Genomic DNA, 23220 nt, shown 5'->3' with positions numbered 1-23220 from the left:
TCCTGATCCAAGTAGCTGTGGTCAAGGGAGCAGGATCACAGGGGATGGGCATGTTTCCAGGGCCACACTACTGGGTCCAAGTGGGGGATGTTTTCAGAAGAGAGGGGTGTAGATTGGACAGTATCATAAAAAGAATGTAGTACAGAGGGAAGCTACAAGTGAAAGTAAGAGAGAGGGTGTTTCTAGAAAAGAAAAGTAGTTAACATTGTTATTCTGCTAAGAGAACAAGCAAGGTAAGTACTGAAATTTATAGAAGACTTAGAAAAATTTAAAAATTAAAAAAAAAGAAAAAGCTAATGTTGATTTTTCATTTCCTTACAATTTGGAAATAGTTGGGACCATATTATATGTGGAGTTTATTATTTTTATTTAACATTATATGTGATTATTAATTTTATATATCAGTTTATTTGAGTAAAGCTACTCAGATTTTTTTTTTTTTTTTTTTTTTTTTTTTTTTGCGATGGAGTCTTGTTCTGTTGCCCAGGCTGGAGTGCAGTGACGTGATCTTGGCTCACTGCAACCTCCGCCTCCCAGGTTCAAGCAATTCTCCTGCCTCAGCCTCCCCAGTAGTTGGGATTACAGGCACCTACCACCACGCCTAGTTAAGTTTTGTATTTTTAGTAGTAGAGGTGTGGTTTCACCATGTTGGCCAGGCTGGTCTGGAACTCCTGACCTCAAGTGATCTGCCCGCCTTGGCCTTCCTGGGATTACAGGCCTTGACCACCATGGCCAGCCAAAGTACTCAGATTTTTTGTCAAAAATGATCAAAACATCTATTCTAGATGTTTTTCTGAAGGTAGTTTTTAGATGAGTTTAACATTTAAATCAGTGGACTTTGAGTAAAGCAGATTACCGTCCGTAATGTGAGTAGGTCTTATCCAATTAAATGAAGGCCTTAAGAGAAGAAAGACTGACCTCCCCCAGGGAAGAGTGAATTCTGCCAACAGAATGGTTTCAGACTTGAGCTACACATTAACTCTTTCCTGGGTCTTCAGCCTTTTGGCCTACCCTGCAGATTTTGGACTTGCCAGCCTCTACAATTGCATGACCAATTACTTAAAATAAACTTCTCTTTGCATATGTTAGATATACATATCCTATTGGTTCTGTTTCTCTAGAGAACCTTGAGTGATACATTATGTAATGAATTTTCCCACCAATATAAATTCCTAGGAAACAATCTTAATGGCCAGGCACAGTGGCTTACGCCTGTAATCCCAGCCCTTTGGGAGACTGAGGCGGGCGGATCACCTGAGGTCAGGAGTTCAAGACTAGCCAGGCCAACGTGGTGAAACCCTGTCTCTACTACAAATACAAAAAATTAGGTGTGGTGGCGCACACCTGTAATCCCAGCTACTCAGGAGGCTGAGGCGGGAGAATCGCTTGAACACGGGAGACAGAGTTTGCAGTGAGCCAAGATTGCACCATTGCACTCAAGCCTGGGCAACAAGAGTGAAACTCTGTCTCAAAAATAATAATAATAATAATAATAAAATCTTGATGAAATAAAATCTTAATGAAATTTTAAAAATGTTCCTATGAAATAGTTTTTATACTGTAGAGTTATGATTATTTTAGGTCTTAGTATCCCCATTTATAGATGAGGAAACTAAGATGTAAAGAGATTATGTGACTAGCCCTAGCCCATGGTCCTACAACTAAAGAAGTAGCTTTTGGGGTGTCTGCCTAGTTTGCAACTCTCTAAAAGCTCCGTTACCTATAGGGAGGCTGTATTTTCTTTACATGATCTCGTCCCTTAGGCTTTGAGAACAGGTACAGAGTCTGAGCTGGGTTTCTCAATGAGGAAGTAAATTCAGAAGCCTTTGTCATGTGGACTGAAAGGCAGAGAAGCTGGTCGGCAGAAAAAGAAAAATGAAGTGGAAATATGGAAAGAAAAGATGGTCCTGTGACTGTTCTGTTTATAGTTGTGGTTTCTTCTCCAAGCTTAGCCTCATCCCACCTTAGGGTTCTGCGAGACACTCTCTATCCTTTTAATATATCTCCTTTTTTCCTTCTTAAAATAATCTAAATTGGTTTCTGTTATCTACATGTTTGGAGTTCCAGTATAATGCATGAAGTAAATGGTGATAGGTCTATACAGTTCTATAAACTCATATTTTAACTACTTCATTGTAACCAATAAATTTGATTTATAATTATCGTATGTTATCAATAATTTTATGACAAACATTTAAAAATATGAATCCTTACCCATGTTTCTATATCCTTAGTATAGAATTCTAGGATTGCTGGGTCAATATATATGAACATTTAGAGCTCTTCTGTGTGTTGACAAAATGCTTTCCATAAAGGTTGTATCAGTTTTCATTACTCATACATTAATGTATGAGAACAAGGCATGTCTATCTTTAATGTGCCATTATTGTCATCTGTTTACATGTGTACTATTCATTCCTAGAATTGAACAGAAATTCTTTCCTGTGCCTGCCTCCCATATTTAAGTTACTCTGAAAATTTTAAATTGTCTTAAACACAGTTTTTGTAATTGTTTTAATTGCAAGTGATTTTATTGACTTAATTTAGTATCTTCAATGAATGTAAATGGAACGTGCTAAAATATACAAAATAATTCTTATGTATAACAGTGAGAAAGGTATATCAGAAAGATAAAAACCCTTTGGTAGAATAACTGAAGGAAACGTTTAGATAAATTTTCTTGTGATGAAGGATGTGCAGTGAAAAGATTAGATAGTGGTATGAAATTTAAAACATCTAGGATGTCATGTGATCTGTTTTGGGTTTGGTACATTTTTATGTATTTGAAAATAATGTGAAGGACTTGTAATTTTTACTTTCTACTCTATAATATCTACAGATTTAATTTCAGCAAAAACATTCTTATTAGAGGAAATACATAAATGCCACAGATACAGCTCAACATTCTCTATGAAAATGAAAACAGAAGCCAGGAAACCCCTGCCGGACTTAAAACTGTTACCCATTTGTGTAATGATAAAAGTATAAAGTAAGAAGCATGATAAATTGGAAAAAGAGTTAGAATTAGAATAGGTCACTAGAATATAATACTAAATGTTACTTAGTATCCATAGGTCTGTTCTTTGACTGTAAAGAGAGAAGGATAGAATTAATAGCTTTTTTTTTTCTTTTCTTTTCTTTTTTTTTTTAGATGGAGTCTCACTCTTGTTGCCCAGGCTGGAGTGCAATGGTATAGTTTCAGCTCACTGCAACCTCTGCCTCCCGGGCTCAAGTGCCTCCTGAGTAGCTGGGATTACAGGCCTCCACCACCACACCCAACTAATTTTTTGTGTTTTTAGTAGAGACGGAGTTTTACTATGTTGGCCAAGCTGGTCATGAACTCCTGACCTCAGGTGATCCACCCACCTTGGCCTCCCAAAGTGCTGGGATTACAGGTGTGGACCCACCATGCCTAGCCAGAATTAATATCTTTAAGATCTCTTCTACCTCTAATTAAATGAAATTTTTATTTAACCTTCATTCTAAGAAAAACTTAAAAAATATTTGAGTGATACTCTGCTTGATCCTAAGGATAAAAGAAATGAAACAACATAGTTTGAACAACTTTATATATGAAGGGCAGCATCGTATAGTAGTTAAGCGCTCAAGACTCAGGAATCAGACTTCCTGTACTTGAATCATAGATCCATAACCTGATAGCTGGTTGACTTTGGGCAAAAACTTGACCCCTCTGTGCCTCGGTTTCATCTATAAAATGAGATGAGTTAGAATAGCTACCCCATACAGTTGTTCTGATGATTACATGGATTAATATTTATAAAGATTTTAGAATAGCACCTGGTATGTAGTAAATTGTATGTCAAATAAAAATTATTAACTTCTCAGTAAATAATAAATCCATATTCATTTCTCCTAATGTCTGCCTAGAATTGAATTTTGGCTTAAAAAAAAAGTCCAGCCAAATTAACGGTCAGAAATAAAGGTTTGCTGGCTGGGCGTGGTGGCTCACGCCTGTAATCCCAGCACTTTGAGAGGCCAAGGCGAGCAGATCATCTGAGGTCAGGAGTTCGAGACAAGCCTGGCCAATATGGCAAAACCCCATCTCTGCTAAAAGTACAAAAAAAAAAAAAAATTAGCCTGTGTGGTGGCGGGCACCTGTAATCCCAGCTACTCGGGAGGCTGAGGCTGGAGAATCATTTGAACCCAGGAGGCGGGGATTGCAGTAAGCTGAGACCATTGCACTCCAGCCTGGGGGACAAGAGTGAAACTCCGTCTCAAAAGAAAAAAAAAAAAAAGGATTGCTGCTATAGCCAGTGAGTACCAAGAAAAAAAGAAAGATTGGGTTAGGTAGGAATAGAAGTGAAGAGAGTTTCTGATACAAATATGTATCAGAAACAAGAGAAAGGTCAGTTAGATTGCTATGACTGAGGAATGGGGGAAGAGATAGTCCCTCTAGTTCTGACTTTTTATAAAATAGAACCTAAGCTCTTATAGAATTGCTAAATTTACTAATGTGGAAAAGACAGAATTTGAGTTTGCCATTATAATGCGTTTTGCGTTTTGAAAATTATTGTACTTAATGAGCTTACCACACTCACTTTTTCCCGAGTGCCAAGGCAGCTATGCAACTGTTGTCACCACAGACTAGATTTGTTCTCAACCCTGGAGGTTTGAATAAGGATTAAAAAAAAAAAAAAAAAAATTCTGCACAGAATCCACACAAAACATTGGAGAAGTTTTCTTGAGCCTCGAAGATGATGAGGCTGGATTATCCAAGACATAAAAAAATGCTTCAGTAAGGGCCTGGTACAGTGGCTCTTGCCTGTAATCCCAGCACTTTGGGAGGCCAAGGTAGATGAATCACCTGAGGTCGGCAGTTCAAGACCAGCGTGGCCAGCAGGAGAATCGCTTGAACCCAGGAGGTGGAGATTGCGATGAGCCGAGATCGCGCCATTGCGCTTCAGCCTGAACAACAAGAGAGAAACTCTATCTCAAAAAAAAAAAAAAAAAATCAGTAGATAATGAAGAAGTACTAATGACTTGGAAACTGTCTGGAAGTCTATATTTATTGGTTTCTGGAGAGGGAATCAGGAATTTCTTCCTCATCATCTGGAATGCTGGGGCCTGCCTGCAGCTCTGACATGTTACAAGCTATAACATGTAGCCCTACTCTTTCATCACAGATCCTTTCCTTAATAGGAACTGGAACACGGGTCCTGTTTTTTTAACGTAAGATTATATCAACTAGTATGGTAGTAAATAGCACTTCCCTTATTATGGTTTTTGATATAAAATATATTTTTTATTTTATTTTGAGACAGTCTCGCTCTGTCGCCCAGGCTAGAGTGCAGTGGCGCGATCTCGGCTCACTGCAAGCTCCGCCTGCCAGGTTCACGCCATTCTCCTGCCTCAGCCTCCCGAGTAGCCGGGACTACAGGCGCCCGCCACCTCGCCCGGCTAATTTTTTTTTTTTAATTTTTAGTAGAGATGGAGTTTCACTGTGTTAGCCGGGATGGTCTCAATCTCCTGACTTCATGATCCACCTGCCTCAGCCTCCCAAAGTGCTGGGATTACAGGTGTGATATAAAATATGTTTTTAATTATAATGTGTATGTGGTGAGTTCAGTTGCTAATTTGATTCTTTGTAACTTAAGAGTTCAAAAGAGAAACAGTAGTAACACTGACATCAGATGCGAATAGGTCAAAACCATAGATTGAGAATGTTTTAAATTATATTTTTCTTATTTAATGTGTACATTAAATAATTATATATGGATCAGTTTTTTTGTTGTTTTTATTTTGTTTTGTTTTGTTTTTGAGAAGGAGTCTCACTCTGTTGCCCAGGCTGGAGTGCAGTGGCATGATCTCATTCATTACAACCTCTACCTCCCGGGTTCAAGTGATTCATTCTCCCACCTCAGCCTCCCAAGTAGCTGGGACTACAGGCGCATGCCACCAGGCCCAGCTAATTTTTGTATTTTTAATAGAGATAGGGTTTTGCCACGTTGGCCAGGCTGGTCTCAAACTCCTGACCTCAGGTGATCCACCCATCGCAGCCTCCCAAAGTGCTGGGATTCTGTTTCTTAAGTTTACTCAAAAGGATTTTCAGATTGCAGTTTATTATGGTGGGTTTCACAGATGCTCTTAGAACTAGGGGTTAACACAGCCCATGTTTCAGGCCAGGAACTGAATGATACTTTGGCCTTTGACACCATGTTTTCATGAATGTAATATGGTAAGACTGGTGGCTGAAGGCTTATGTTTACTTCATTCAACAAGTATTAATTGACTGCCTACTATGTGCCAGACACATAGTAATACAGGCAGGAGAGAATTGCTGGTGGCTTAGAGCAGGTAGTAATGGTAGCGTTAGAAGTGGTCACATTCTGGATATGTTTATTTTTGTTTTTGTTTTTGTTTTTTTAACTTGAGGTAAAGCTTCCATAAAACTAATAATTTTGAAGTGAATAATTCAGCTCTAGTACATTCACAATGTCATACAACCGTTGTTTCTATCTAGTTCCAAAACACTTTCATCATCCCAAAAGGGAACCCTCTACCCATTAAGCATTTGCTCCCCCTTTCTCTCTCCCCCCTGACTCCTGGCAGCCATCCATGTTTTGGCTCTATAGATTTACCTATTTTGGATATTTCATATAAATGAAATTGTATAATATGTGACCTTTGGTGTCTGGCTTTATTCACTTAACATAATGTTTTTGAAGTTCATCCGTGTTGTAGCATGCATCAATACTTCATCCCTTTTGTGTTGACTACTACTACATTGTTTGTATATACCACAAATTTTTTACCCATTCATCTGTTGATGAACACTTGGGCTATGCCTGCCTTTTGGTTATTGTGAATAGTACTGGTATGAACATATGTATAAATGGTATAAATGTATCTGTTTGAGTACTGGTTTTCATTTCTTTGGGGGATATAGTTAAAAGTGGAAATGTGTAAGTCATATGGTAATTCCGTGTTTAACTTTTTGAGGAACTGCTAAACTGCTTTTCATAGCAGCTGCATCATTTTACATCCCAACAGCAATGTACAAAGCTTGCAGTTTCCCCACATCCTCACCAATACTTGTTACTTTCCTGTCTTTTTTCTTTCTGTTAATTATTATAGCTATCCTAGTGGAGTATGAAGTTGTACCTCACTGTGATTTTGATTTTCATTTCCCATTTTTTGAGACAGGGTTTCACTTTGTCACCCAGACTAGAATTCAATGGCATGATCTCAGCTCACTGCAACCCCCACCTCCCGGGTTCAAGCGAGTCTTCCACCTCAGCCTCCCGAGTAGCTGGGACTATAGGCACACATCACCACGCCTGGCTCATTTTTTGTATTTTTCGTAGAGACAGAGTTTCACCATGTTGGCCAGGCTGGTCTTGAACTCCTGACCTCAAGTGATCTTCCCGCCTAGGCTTCCAAAATGCTGAGATTACAGGCCTGAGCCACCACACCCAGCCGAGTTGTAAGTTTTGATGAAATTCCAGTTTACCTATGTTTTTATTTTGTTACACATGTTTTTGGTGTCATAGTTAAGAATCTGTTGCCTAATCCAGAGTCATAAAGATTTATCCCTGTGTTTTCTTTTCAAAAATGTTTTTTTAGATTTTCTTTCTTTATTGAGTCAGGGTCTTACTCAGCCTGGTTGAGGCTGAGTAAGGTTGTCCAGGCTGGTCTTGAACACCGGGGCTCAAGCAGTCCTTCTGCCTTGGCCTCCCGAAGTGCTGGAATTACAGGTGTGAGTCACCACACCTGGCCTGTGTTTTCTTCTAAAAGTTTTTAGCTCTGATATTTAAGTTGTTGACCCATTTTGAGTGCATATATGGTATGAGATAGAAGTCCAACTTCATCATTTTGCATATAGATATTTAGAAGTCCTAGCACTGTTTGTTAAAGAGACTATTCTTTACCTATTTTTTTTTTCTTTTCTTTTTTTTTTTTTTTTGAGACGGAGTCTTGCTCTGTCACCCAGGCTGGAGTGCAGTGGCCAGATCTCAGCTCACTGCAAGCTCTGCCTCCCGGGTTTACGCCATTCTCCTGCCTCAGCCTTCCAAGTAGCTGGGACTACAGGCGCCCGCCACCTCGTCTGGCTAGTTTTTTGTATTTTTTAGTAGAGATGGGGTTTCACCGTGTTAGCCAGGATGGTCTCCATCTCCTGACCTCGTGATCCGCCCATCTCGGCCTCCCAAAGTGCTGGGATTACAGACTTGAGCCACCGCACCCGGTCTTCTTTACCTATTTAATGGTCTTGACATTCTTATTGAAAAATCAGTTAACCACAGGTATATGGGTTTAGCTTGGGGCCCACAATTCTATTTCACTGGTCTGTATGTCTGACCTTATGTCAGTACCACACTGTTTTGAATACTGTAGTAAATTTTGAAATCGAAAAATATGAGTCCTTCCACGTTGTTGTTCTTTTTTAGTATTGTTTTGGCTCTTCAGGATGTTTTGCAATTCCATATAAATTTGAGGATCAGCTTTTCAGTATCTGCAAAAATGCAATTAGAACTTTGACAGAAGGGCTGGGCATGGTGGCTTAGGCCTGTAATTCCAGTGCTTTGGGAGGCTAAAATGGGAGGATCACTTGAGCCCAGGAGTTTGAGCCCAGGAATTGAGCCCAGGCAACATAATGAGACCCCCATCTCTATAAAACATTAAAAAATTAGCAGGGTATGGTGGTACACACCTGTAGTCCCAGCTACATGGGAAGCTGCAGCAGGAGGATCGCATGAGTCCAGGAGTTGGAGGCTATGGTGAACTATGATTGAACCACTGCTAAATTATACTCCAGCCTGGGTGATAAAGCAAGACTCCACTCCCCACCCCCAACCAAAAAAAAAAAAACATTGACTCTAGATCACTTTAGATAATAGTGCTATCTTAACATATTAAGTTTTAATGTATTATGTCTTCTAATCCATAAACATGAGATGTCTTTTCATTAATTAGGTCCTTTTTTTTTATTTTGAGACAGTCTCTCTCTCGCTCTGTTGCCAGGCTGGAGTGCAGGGGTGCAATCTCAGCTCACTGCAATCTCCGCCTCCCGGGTTCAAGCAGTTCTTCTGCCTCAGCTTCCCGAGTAACTGGGATTATAGGCACATGCCACCATGCCCAGCTAATTTTTGTGTTTTTAGTAGAGACGGGGTTTCACCGGGTTGGCCAGGATGGTTTCGATCTCTTTTTTTTTTTTTTTTTTTTCTTGGAGACGGAGTCTCGCTCTGTTGCCCAGGCTGGAGTGCAGTGGCTGGATCTCAGCTCACTGCAACCTCTGCCTCCCAGGTTTACGCCATTCTCCTGCCTCAGCCTCCCGAGTAGCTGGGACTACAGGCGCCCACCACCTCGCCCGGCTAGTTTTTTGTATTTTTTAGTAGAGACGGGGTTTCACCATGTTTGCCAGGATGGTCTCGATCTCCTGACCTCGTGATCCGCCCGTCTCAGCCTCCCAAAGTGCTGGGATTACAGGCTTGAGCCAGTGCACCCGGCCAGGTTTCGATCTCTTGACCTTGTGATCTGCCCGCCTCGGCCTCCCAAAGTGCTGGGATTATAGGTGTGAGCCACTGCACCTGGCCTTAATTAGGTCTTTAATTTCTTTCAGTAATGTTTTATAGTTTTCAGTGGACAAACCTTTCACTTCCTTAGTTAAATTTATTCCTAGGTATAGGTATTGTATTCTTTAGGATGCTACTGAAAGTGGAATTATTTTTCTTACTTTCATTTTAGGATTTTTTAATTGCTGGTGTATAGAAACACAGCTGATTTGTGAGTGTTGATCTTATACCCTGCAACTTTGCTGAATTCATTTATTAATTCTAATATGTTTTCTTTATGGATTATTTGGATTTTCTGTCTTTAGGATCACTTCATCTGTGAATAGGGATGTAGTAGCCCCCCTCATCAGCAGAAGATATGTTCCACGACCCCCAGTAGGTGCCTGAAACTGTGGATAGTACTCAACCCTATATATACTTTTTTTTCCTGTACATATGTATCTGTGGTGAAGTTTAATTTATAAATTAGGCACAGTAAAAAAAAAATCACTTTATCTAATTTATTATTTCCTTTAGTCATTAAGATCTGTAATCTTTTTTGTCTGCTTACTGATGAAATTCTTTAGACACTTAAAAGTTCAGAATTCTGTTATTCAATGGGGAGTAAATATGAAAGTCATCATGTCAAAACTAGATCAAGTGTTCCCCAAAATGTTTTGTTTTTTTTAAATGTATTTAATTTTTTTTTTTAAAGACATAGTCTCATGTCATCACCCAGGCTGGAGTGCAGTGGCGTGATCTTGGCTCACTGTAACCTCCACCTCCCAGGTTCAAGCGATTCTCATGCCTCAGCCTCCCAAGTAGCTTGGACTACAGGTGGGTGCCACTACACCTGGATAATTTTTGTATTTTTAGTAGAGACGAGGTTTCACCCTGTTGGCCAGGCTGGTCTCGAACTCCTGATCTCAAGTGATCCGCCTGCCTCGACCTCCCAAAGTACTGCTGAGATTATAGGCATGAGCCACCGTGCTTGGCCCCAAAATGTTTTTTTCCATAAAAAAATCTAGAGAACCTATCATAAAGGTAGAGACTAATGACCAAAAAAAGTCAATCAATAAAAATGACTTATTTTGTTTTCTTTAATCACCTCACCCCAGTGAAATCTGAAGGTGCCATGGAGCAGAGGAAAAGAAAGCCTCAGCTTCTTTAGCCTCTGCATCTGGCTTGAGAACATTCCAACTCTCCTTTTTAAACTCCTTGGACATAGTAAAATTGAATAAATGTGGGTTAAGTCATACTTGGTTTCATTGCTCCTGTTGAAAAGCTCTACCTTTCCCCTCCCTACCTTCAGCTCTAGCTTCTGAGACTCTATAGGTGATTTTTTCTTCAGTCTGTTGTGTATGAAGAACTCTTATCAGTAATTCTGTACATTTTTACTTCCTTATAGGGTCCAAGTTAAAAAAGAGAAGGAAGCGTAGAAAGATTTTTTTTTAAGTTGATTTTTTTTCTTCTTCTTTGGTTCTTTTTTTTTTTTTTTTTTTTTTTGCTGTCAACAGCTTTTTAAAAATTAGACTTTAAAGATTTTTAAAGACTTTAAAGGTTCAAGTCCCTGCTGTAGAAACAGACACCACTGTTACCTCTCACCCAGATTATACCAACAGCCTCCTAACTGGTCTCCCTGTTTTCAGCTTGCTCTCTTAAAATTTAATTTCTACATAGCAGCTTTACTCAAAACCCTGCAGTGGCTCCCCATTTGATTAACAGTAGAAGCCAGATTTCTTATGGTGGCCTCCCAGGCTCTACTTGATCTGGCCACGCATTACCTCCCTAACCTCTTCTACTTGCCCTCTCTACTATGGCCACAGCTAGCTAGCCTCCTTGCCAGTCATACTTGGTGATCAGACACTTTGTTCACTGATTCCCCTGCCTAGTATATGCTATTCCCACAGATAATCTCCTTGGCAAGTATACTCACCTCACCACCATTCCGTCTTGCCTCAGTCTCAACTTCTCAATAAAGCCTATGCTGACTATCTTCTATTTAATACTGTAACCTGTCCCATTTACACTCTGAAACTCGACCCTATTTTTATTTCTGTTTTAATTAAGATAGGCTTGTTTATACTGTGGCAATGACTTAATCCCCAAATTGCAATGACTTAACACAACAAAATCTTGTATCTTGGCCAGGAGTGGTGGCTCATGCCTCTCATCTCAGCATTTTGGGAGGCCAAGGCGGGTGAATCGCTTGAGCCCAGGAATTTAAGACCAGTCATGGGCAACATGGTGAGACCCTGTCTCTGCCAAATATTTAAAAAAAAAAAAATTAGCTGGATGTGGTGGCACACCTCTAGTCCCAGCTACTCTGTAGGCTGAGGTAGGAGGGTCGCTTGAGTCTGAGAGGTGGAGGTTGCAGTGAGCCAAGATCACGCCACTGCACTCCAGCCTGGGCAACAGAGCGAGACCCTGTCTCGAAAAAAAAAGATTCTTGTGTTACAAATCCATTATGAGTTGGCAATCAGCTTTGTCCACTTTGACCCACAAGGACCTAGGCTGATGGAAGCTTGCCCATCTTGTGATGCATCTCAACATGTGGTTTCCCAGGGTCACATCTATAGGAAAGAGAGAGTTCAAAGGAAGATTGAAAGTGGCGTAAGTCACTTATACATATTTACATATCATATCATTTGCATATTTTTGTGTTTATTATTTAGTGCCTCCTCTGGCAAGAATAAAAACTTATGCTCCCAGAAAAGAATATAATTATTCTCCCAAGAAATATTTAGAATGTAAAATTAGTAAAACTTGATTATTGGTTGAATGCAATAGCTAAGGAAAGAATTCGGGATAATTCATGTTTCTCATTTGGATTACATGGTTTTTGGTGTTTCCAAATGAAATAGGGAATATCAGAGGAGGAACAAGTGTGGGTGATAGGACATGAGTTTGGTTTGAGGTGTAAATGGGTTTACCGCCATGGGGACCTCAAGGTGGAGATAATGTGCAGAGTTGGATATATGCTTCTTAAACCCAGGGAAATGGGTAGGTCTTCAGCATGCCTAGTAATAGTTAAAAAATAAGAAAGGGGGCCAGGTGCATTGGTTTACTGCGCCTGTAATCTCAGTACTTTGCGAGGCCAAGGTGTGTGGATCGCTTGAACTCAGGAGTTTGAGATCCCATCTGTAGTCCTAGCTGCTTGGGAGCCTGAGGCAGGAGGATCGCTTAAGCCTGGGAGGTTGAGGCTGCAGTGAGCCATGATTGTGCTGCTGAACATCAATCTTGGTGACAGAGTAAGACCCTGTCTCAAAAAAAAAAAAAAAAAGAAGAAGAAGAAGAAAGAAAAAGGTAAGACTGTCAGCAACTACTAAGGACAGAATCCTTCTTTATACTAATGTTTAAAGAACAAAAAGAGGAAGATACGCTCTTGTGTGGGAAATGCAACAAAAAAATGGTAAAAGGGGAACCAGGAGAGTATGAAGCTATGACTATCAAGGATATTTAGAGTTTCAAGGAGAAAGTGAGGGACCACGTTAAATGTAGTAGATATGTAAACAACAACAACAACAAAACAACTCTGCCTCTAGTTCCAGCTACTCAGGAGGCCAAGGCAGGAGGATCACTTGGGTCCAGGAGTTGAAGGTGGTAGTACGCTATTATCACACCTGGGAATAGCCTTAGTACTCCAACCTGGGCAACATAGACCCTCTCTAAAAAACAAAAAAAAAACAAAACAAACCACCAAACAACAACAATTGTGTACTAAATATTTTCTACTCTTGTTACAAGCTTACTTAAATCCTTTGTTCCTTTATTTCAACCCAACTTCCCTAACCACCTTGGCTTCAGTTTCATTGAGAAATTTGAAGTTATCAGGCATAAACGGCCCCAAATGTGCCCTCCCTTCTTCCCTTTACAAACTTACCACCATGCCCATCCTATCCTTTCCTCTTTCTCTCCAATCTCAGGACATTTCACAGCCAACTCTTCCACTAGTGCCATTGATACCAAGAATTGTCTACACTTTCTGTTTATGCTTTTTCCCTTTTATGATTTCTGTTCCCAGTATTCCACAAAAATTTTTCTCAGTAAGGGGACTATTTGAAATTTTAGTCGATGGGCGAAAGTGAAAAGCTAAGTACAAAATGTTGAATACTGAATACAAGGTAGGGGAATAGCAATATAAATTGCAGATAGCAGTCACTGATGAAGTGAGAGAGAGATAATGCCAATCCTCCTCCCCAGACAACTGAAGACATTTACATGGACCAGATTCAGGTACTATTCCAGAGGCCCTTTCATTTTGGTGGCCATATTGAAAGTATGTCTCTTACCTGTCCTCCTCCCTCTATACCATGCCAGTGATTGAATCTTCATTGTAGAAGCAGAAATGAGCCAGTTCCCACAATAAGAATGTAGACACATGAGATTTCATTCATCTGTGCAAAAGTATTTCTTGAATGTCTGCTATGTGCCATACTCAGGGTTAGGTGCTGGGAATATAATGGGGAGTAAAAACACAAATTTCTTGTTTTAGTGGAGTTTACAGAATAGTGATTTGATTTGTATTTTATTTGTTTATATCTAACTTAAATTTGTTTAACTGATTTTCCTTTTTTCCCCTTTAGTATCCTCTTATATATGGACTGATTCTTATTCCCTGCTGGTGTTCTCTAGTTTGCCTAAGTAGAATTTACATGGGAATGCACTCCATTCTGGTAAGGAAAATGAAGAACAAGAATCTATGTGATTACATTGAGTATATAATCTCAAAGATACTGGTTTTGTTTGTTTGTTTTTGAAATGGCATCTTGCTCTGTCACCCAGGCTGAAGTGCAGAGGTGTGATCTCAGCTCACTGCACCTTCCATCTCTTGAGTTCAAGAGATTCTTCCAAGTAGCTGAGATTACAGGTGCACGCCACCGTGCCCTGCTAATTTTTGTATTTTTAGTAGAAACGGGGTTTCACCGTGTTGGCCATGGTGAAAGTATAATAATGTTGGTATTATTACAGAAGGTTGTTATTCTCCAAAAATGCCTTCAATAAATTATATATCATCTGCTTCTCTTATAGAGCTCTTGTCAGGCAGGATTACGTAGTCAATGTGATGAGTCTAAAGAATACCTTAACTATCTTTTTCTTTCTTCCTTTCTTCTTTTTTTTTCTTCCTCTTTTTGTTTTTTATTTTTAAAGAATTAACTGTCTTAATTTAACTAACCAAACATTTATTTCCTGCTTACTTATTTTTCATGCACTGAAAATGTAGGTATAAATAAGGCAAAGTCTTTGCCTTTGAGTAGTCACAATCTAAATATGCAATATGTAATAAAACAACGTAATGCAGTTGTTTTCAACCAGGGGTGTACATTAGAATCACCGGGAAGATTTTTTAGAAATACTGATGCCCCACCCCCACTTCAGTTCAATCATAATCTCTGAATATTGTCCCAGGCATCAGTATTTTTACCAAGTTCTCCACTTGATTTTAATATACAGCAAGGGTTATGAACTTTTGGTCTCCTGGAGAAACAGACAAGCAAAGAATGGAAAACTGTCATGGCAGGTATGTGGAGGATGCAGTGGAATCAAAGAAGAGAAAATTTCTTATTACATGGTAGGAAAAGAAAGTTTATGGAGAAGGTAGATGCCTCAGGAGAATCTCAAAGAATATATAATAGTTTGCCTGAAATATAGGTAGGAAAGATAATTCTAAGACAAAAAGAAATAGTCTATAAATACATTTTGGGATCTAGCATTAAATGAAACTTAATGATAGGCAAAATTCAGTTATGAAATGCTTTATATATCCTTCTAAGAGTTGGAATGCACACATGATATTTATTGCTTTAGTCGATACTTTCTTAAACATTTTGTTAATTGATCACCTCTCAGCCTTTTGGCTAAGATTAAGCGTAAACATTTTGTTAATGGATTGTGTAATATCTTTCCTTGACCTGTTATAAAAGGAATCATTTATTTAAATAAAGAGAACACAATTTTAATTTTAAGTAACTTTACTTACTTTTGTAGAAGAGGAGACTATCAGTCAAAATGTGTTTTATATCTAAATAAATTTTTAAAAATGTTTTTCATGGCTGGACACAGTGGCTCACACCTGTAACCCCAGCACTTTGGGAGGTCAAGGTGGGCAGATTACGTGAGGTCAGGAGTTCGAGACCAGCCTGGCCAATGTGGTGAAACCCCCTCTCTACTAAAAATACAAAAATTAGCTGAGTGTGGTTGGTGGCATACACCTACAATCCCAGGTACTTGGGAGGCTGAAACAGGAGAATTGCTTGAAGCTGGGAGGTAGAGGTTGCAGTGAGCTGAGATGCTGCCACTGCACTCCAGCCTGAGGGACAGAATGAGACTCAGTCTCAAATAAATAAATAAATATATAAAATATTTTCTTATATCTGTAATGTAATACATCATTTAAAAAGAGGAAAGATATTCATTTACAAGTAATTTGGTAGATTCTGCTAGATTAAACAAATTCATGTGAAGGATTTGTTCATTCATCCAAAAAATATTTGAGGTTGAACAAAAAACATAATCTATTTCCCCAACATTTTATAGTTGAATGTTCAACTGTATTCTCTTTCATAATTATCTGTATCTTCTTCTCCAGCTATTCTTTTTTTTTTTTTTTTTTTTTTGGTGAGTCAGAGTGTCACTCTTGTTGCCCAGGCTGGAGTGCAATGGCACAATCTTGGCTCACCACAACCTCCGCCTCCCGGGTTCAAGTGATTCTCCTGCCTCAGCCTCCTGAGTAGCTGGGATTACAGGCATGCACCACTACGCCCAGCTAATTTTTGTATTTTTAGTAGAGACAGAGTTTCTCCACGTTGGTCAGGCTAGTCTTGAACTCCTGACCTCAGGTGATCCACCTGCCTCGGCCTCCCAAAGTGCTGGGATTACAGGCGTGAGCCACTGCACCCAGCCCTCTCCAACTACTCTTATATTCCAAAGTATTCTGATTTGGAGTTATATATCTTTTTGAACAATGGCTTCAAGCACTGTAACTGCGGACCCTGTCATTTCATGACACAGTTTTTATTGCATAGAAAAGGAATAGCCCAGCTGGGCACAGTGGCTCACACCTGTAATCCCAACACTGTGGGAGGCCGAGGCAGGTGGATTGCTTGAGCTCAGGAGTTGGAAACCAGCCTGGGCAACATGGCAAAACCTCGTCTACAAAAAATACAAAAATTAGCCTAGCAGGGCATGGTGATGCATGCTTGTAGTCCCAGTTACTCAGGAGGCTGAAGTGGGGAGGACAACTTGAGGTGGAGGTTGCAGTGAGCTGAGACTGTGTCACCGCAGTCCAGCCTGGACGACAGACCCTGTCTCAAAAAACAAAACAAAACAAAACAAAAAACAGAAGCATTCAAGTTCAACCCTAATCAATTAATCTAAAACCTGAAAACAACTTAAATGACCATAAGTGGGAAAACCAATAAATTGTATAATCATGCAGCAAAATATTGCATGATTGTGAAAGTGAATGACCAATAACTACATATAAGATAATGAATGAATCTTAAGTGTAAAAAGCAGATCAAAATAGACTGCTGTAACATTTTAGCAAAGCTCAGAAAGAAGCAAAACTAGATCATTTTTTTTTTTTTTGAGACAATCTTGCTTTGTCGCCCAGGCTGGAGTGCAGTGGTGTAATTTCAGCTCACTGCAGACTCCACCTCGCGGGTTCTAAGTGATTCTCCTGCCTCAGCTTCCAGAGCAGCTGGGATTACAGGCACGTGCCGCCACATCCGGCTAATTTTGTATTTTTAATAGAGATAGGGTTTCACTATGTTGGCCAGGCTGGTCTGAACTCCTGACCTCAGGTGATCCTCCCACCTTGGCCTCCCAAAGTGCTGGGATTACAGGCATGAGCCACCGTACCAGACCAAACTAGATACTATTTTGCTTGAAGATATGTGGTAAAACTATTTTTAAAAATAGATATTTATGGCTGGGCCCAGTGGCTCATACCTGTAATCCTAGCTCTTTGGGAGGCCAAGGTAGGTGGATCACTTGAGCCCAGGAGTTCAAGACCAGTCTCGGCAACCTGGTGAAACCTGGTATCTACAAACACAAAACAAAACAAAATAAACAAAAAATCCCAGGTATTTATTAAGCCAAAATTCATGCTTGCAAATTGCCTCCAGGGAGGAATGCAGAGTGATAGGTTGAGAAACACACAGTAGATTTGACAATACTTGTAATATTATAGTTCTTTTGTTGGGAAGTGATTTCATAGATAGGAATTTTATAGTTTCATGTACATTCTATGTGTATTTTGCTATGTATTAAATCCTATGTAATAAAAAATTTTAAGACACAAACATTAAGCAACTAGTCTGTTGCTTACCTTTATTGAATATTGTACAGAAATGACCCAGAAATGACCTGGCCGTGGCGGGTGCAGTGGCTCACACCTGTAATCCCAGCACTTTGGGAGACTGAGGCGGGCAGATCACGACATTAGGAGTTCAAGACCATCCTGGCTAACACGGTGAAACCCTGTCTCTACTAAAAATACAAAAAATTAGCCAGGTGTGGTGGCGGGCGCCTGTAGTCCCAGCTACTGGGGAGGCTGAGGCAGGAGAAAGGCGTGAACCCGGGAGGCGGAGCTTGCAGTGAGCCTAGATCACGCCACTGCACTCCAGCCTAGGCGACAGAGTGAAAAAAAAAAAAAAAAAAAAAGAAATGACCTTAATGACCTGGCTGGGTGCAGTGGCTCAGGTCTGTAATCCCAGCACTTTGGGAGGCCTAGGCGGGTGGATCACGAGGTCAGGAGATCGAGACCATCCTGGCTAACACGGTGAAACCCCGTCTCCACTAAAAATACAATAAAAACAGCCAGGCATGGAGGCAGGCACCTGTAGTCCCAGCTACTCTGGAGGCTGAGGCAGGAGAAGGGCGTGAACCCGGGAGGCGGAGGTTGCAGTGAGCTGAGATCGCGCCACTGTACTCCAGCCTGGGCAACAGAGCGAGACTGTGTCTGGAAAAAAAAAGAAAAAAAAAATGACCATTTTTTTTGAAGACCACTAGTATCCATGAGAAAAGTGGTTTCAGTGTAGTGGTGAGTTTAGAGAAAAATCGGAGGCAAGGAAGTAGAGACAGTGAATACAAACATTGATAAGTTTTTCAGTAATAGAGAGTAGATCATAGGGTTTTGTTTTGTTATCAGGTAGAAATAGGGAACATTTTTGTATGTTGTCAGGAATGATTCAGAAAGTTATTTAATAGCTTTGTTTCCTCAAGTAAACCATCTATCAAATCTACACAGTTGCTCCTGCCTAAAACTAGGAACCATCTTTGATTCCTCTTTCATGCTCTTTTTCACATTCAATCCATCATCAAGTTACAGTTGTCAATTCTTTTTTTTAATTTTTGTTTTGTTTTGTTTTGTTTTTTTGAGACATTGTCTCACTCTGTCACCCCGGCTGGAGTGCAGTGGCACCATCTCGGCTCCCTGCAACCTCCACCTCCCAGGTTCAGGCAATTCTCCTGTCTCAGCCTCCCAAGTAGCTGGGATTACAAATGCGTGCCACCATGCTGAGCTAATTTTTATATGTATGTAGTTATGTATTTATTTGTGTATTTTCAAGATGGAGTTTCGCTCTTGTCCAGGCTGGAATGCAGTGGCACGATCTCGACTCACCACAACCTCCGCCTCCCGGGTTCAAGCGATTCTCTTGTCTCAGCCTCTCGAGTAGTTGGGATTATAGGTGTGCACCACCACACACAGCTAATTTTCTTTTGTATTTCTAGTAGAGACGGGGTTTTACCAAGTTGGCCAGGCTGGTCTTGAACTCTTGACCTCAGGTAGTCCACCGCCTCAGCTTCCCAAAGTGCTGGGATTACAGGTGTGAGCCACTGCACCCGGCCTCTCTTTTTGTTGTTAAGAGACGAAGTCTCACTATGTTGCCCAGCCTGGTCTCCAACTCCTGGGCTCAAGCAGTTTCGACAAAGTGTTGGGATTATAGGCATGAGCCCCTGCACCCAGCTCCTATCACTTTTGAAATGATATCTACTCTCTTACCTAGCCTACAAAAGCCTTTGCACTTGATATTCCCTCTACCTGGAACACATTTCTTCTGCCTCTAAATATAGGCTCCCTTTAGAATCAGATCTGTACTCAAGTGTCACCACCCTCAGACAGGCTTCCTTAATCAGTAATCGGGTCCTTCATCATACTATTCAATTGTCCTGTTTTAGTTTCTTCATAAGATTCATAACAATCTGAAATTGTAGTATTTATCTGCTTTCTTATGTGGTTATCGACAGTCTCGCTCTGTTACTCAGGCTGGAGTGCAATGGCATGATCTTGGCTCTCTGCAACCTCCACTTCTGGGTTCAAGCGATTCTCATGCCTCCATCCCCAGGTAGCTGGGACCACAGGCTGGAGCCACCATACCTGGCTAATTTTTGCATTTTTAGTAGAGACAGGGTTTCACTATGTTACCCAGGCTGGTCTTGAACTCCTGGCCTCAAGTGATCCGCCCATCTCAGCCTTCCAAAGGGTTGGGATTACAGGCGTGAGCTACCGCGCCCAGCCACATTCTTGTCATTTTTTAAAGCAGTGTATCCTCAACCCCTAAAATAGGGGTTGGTAGTCATAAATATTTGTTCCATGAATGAATGAATGAGAAAAGAAAATTACCTTGGCTGTATATCCTCTGTGGTCATGGAGATAATTACGTATATAAACATGAAAATGAAAACCATTTCTTTGAATAATAAGTTTACTTTTCCCCAGAAATCAAAACTACACAATTTTAGCATAGTTTGTTGTTCAGAATTTGAATATAAATTTGTGGATGTTATATATGTAGTTAATTTATAAAAGAGTTAGAATTATGAAAATAAAAATCTTTTTACTATTAATACAGTTTTTGGTGCCTCCTATATGGTTCATTAATAAAGTTTACTTTGAGAATTTGACAACTTTAAAAAATTTATATATATTCAACATTTGAAATGTTAAATATAAATTATTTTTTAAATGCCAAAAATGTTCAGTATTATACTAAACAACAATACTTTTATCTTTTCCTAGGATATTATTGCTGGATTCCTATATACCATTTTAATCTTAGCTGTCTTCTATCCATTTGTGGACCTGATTGACAACTTCAACCAAACTCACAAATACGCTCCGTTAATCATCATCGGGCTTCATTTAGCTTTGGGGATCTTTTCTTTCACTCTTGACACCTGGAGCACGTCCCGAGGAGACACAGCTGAGATTCTAGGAAGTGGTGCTGGAATTGCATGTGGATCTCATGTTACTTATAACATGGGTCTAGTATTAGATCCTTCTCTAGATATATTACCTTTAGCTGGGCCCCCCATTACTATGACTCTGTTTGGAAAAGCCATATTGCGGATCCTCATAGGGATGGTATTTGTACTAATAGTCAGAGATGTAATGAAAAAGATCACCATTCCTTTAGCCTGCAAAATCTTCAATATACCGTGTGATGATATTCGAAAAGCAAGACAGCACATGGAAGTTGAACTTCCTTATCGGTATATTACCTATGGAATGGTTGGTTTCTCCATCACATTTTTTGTTCCTTACATATTTTTCTTTATTGGTATCTCTTGATGGAGAAATATTGTTTATGATAAGAAAGGAGGGTATCAGTTACTGATACCTAAAAATATATTCCAGGTAAAAGCCAGGTCAGAATTAGACTTTTGCAGGAATTTAACTTAAATAATTATTTAAGTAAATTCTTAAGAGTCAGTGCATTTTATCATTGCACATCCAGATACTGATTTAGGTGAGCTGAGCTATTTCAATACTGAGAAAATGATAAGTATCCATTTAGAATGTTCATGTAATGTTTGGAGAGTTTTGTATTATGGATTCAACTTATATATAATATATATAAGGTACATAATATGCAATTATATATCTGATATATATTATATATAAAATAATGTACCTAAGTGTTTTTTTAAACTATGGGAGTGTATTATAAAATCGATAATAATATGCAAACAGTTGTGCCTGTGTATTTGAACTAAATACAGGTATGTTGTTATTAACAGATATATTTAACATTTATTTACTGTGGGAGCCGTTTCCTAATTGAATTGCGTAATTACTAGAGCAGAATGCATATGCTACTATACATTGATTTACTGCCTGTTTTTACACTGCCATTACCTTTCATGTTACCCATGATGTTGAACATGGGAGGCATTTTTAATGGACCAAATTTTTGAAAACATAAGTTTTTGGATTCTTTTTTATTTAAGTTCTGTATACTGTTTTGAATGTACTTTATTTGCAACTATTCTGGACGTCAGTTTAATAATTCAGGTACTGAATTTTATTGCTTGCTAATTGTGCCTTTCTGTTGCTAAATTAAGAAATGCTATGTATACTGTGATGTAAAAATAAGACATTAACTTTATCTTAAGTTACATATAATCAAGCAAATATTTTAAAACATGTGTGTCAAGGCGACAGGCATAAAAGTAAATTGCCCTTAACTCTTTAGCCTTTATTTGGAAAGAAATGTGGAATGGGCTAAACTTTCTCACCAATTTATTATAAAGCTAAATGGATAAATACTTCCCTTTTTGTAGGTATTTTTGTGTGCATTGTAAGTTATAAGAACAGGATATATTTTTTGTACATTGTCTTGATTGTTTATATTGCAGGTAGGTATTTCCAGTGAGTGAAAATGTAGTTGAAATTTACAGATGGGACAATGCACATACTTCATATGTAAAGAAAGCATTTTTCTAAATAATTTGGAAAGGATTGGATTTAGCACTGTTAACTTTTAATACCCATTTATTGGCTACTTAAGGTAAATTATAAAACCTAAAATTAGTATCAGTATTTTAGATCCTATTATTTTTTCAACTTTCTATTATTTTCACAGTGGAACATTTGTGTATAGTATTAAACTATTCTTTTTTCTGTCTGTGCCTTTATATTTTGAAGTGTGGTTGTACTTATGTTAGCATTAAGTGTATTTATAGAAAGTTTTTCATAAAGAAGAGGATTAACTTTCCATATAAATGAATACCAGGTATGAAATTACTGATTTTAGTGCAATATCTATATGATTATCCAGAACTATCACTTCAGATGTTTCTATTTTGGGCACCATAACTATTTGAGCTCATATTTTTATAATTCTGATTGAGAATTTAGGAGCATGGTAATTTTTATCGAAACTGAAGCTGATAATTTTAAGTAAAGCAACTAAATTTACACTTATTAAAAGGAAACCAAGGCATGTAGGAAAATGTCGGCACCTTGGAAAATGTGAAAAGAGCTTTACTTTCAAAATGTATGTTTAATGAGTTGAATTTTGGGGACTGTTTCCCATAATTTGGGCCAATGCTATCCTGTTGATTTTTATGTCTAGCTTAAAAAGTATTTGAAAATGTTCCATTTCTTTGTGTTTTATTTTTTTCTGTCCTATGACACTTCTATGCTAAGTGTATTTTAAAATAAAAGCCAAATTGAAGATTGAAGGTTTTGCTTTGTTTTGTTTGCCTTCCGGGCAATTGTTTCTGTTTTATCTGGTAGAGATTTAAAAAAATATGTCTTGGATTTTCATTCTAGCACATATTTCCTCTGAAGCATTTTGTTCAAAATCAAAGTGCTGTTTTGGCAATAGAAGACATTGAAGAAATTCTTTGAGGTACAAACTGACTTTGCCTCCATTTATGATTACTTCTAACATTGTACTTTTAGTAAAAAGTTTCATAA

The 23220-nt window shown here is 39.0% G+C and overlaps 1 protein-coding gene across 2 annotated transcripts in view; it reads left to right on the top strand.

Moving 5' to 3' along the window:
• Positions 1–22982, top strand: part of SGPP1 (sphingosine-1-phosphate phosphatase 1) — a 41235-nt gene extending 18253 nt beyond the window's left edge. Inside the window, exons 2-3 of one of the 2 annotated variants that reach the window (XM_007986930.3) lie at positions 14096–14185; positions 20536–22982. In XM_007986930.3, the coding sequence (XP_007985121.1) occupies positions 14096–14185; positions 20536–21087 (642 nt within the window). In that variant the 3' untranslated portion in view covers positions 21088–22982. The remainder of the gene's footprint in view (positions 1–14095; positions 14186–20535) is intronic. The other variant, XM_037984099.2, reaches the window with a different exon arrangement.
• Positions 22983–23220: the final 238 nt, after the last annotated feature.

This window comes from Chlorocebus sabaeus, chromosome 24 (assembly GCF_047675955.1).
Source record: "Chlorocebus sabaeus isolate Y175 chromosome 24, mChlSab1.0.hap1, whole genome shotgun sequence".
Classification (NCBI taxonomy): domain Eukaryota; kingdom Metazoa; phylum Chordata; class Mammalia; order Primates; family Cercopithecidae; genus Chlorocebus; species Chlorocebus sabaeus.
Note: the sequence above shows the minus strand (reverse complement) of the source record. Positions and strands in the feature narration are given on the sequence as shown.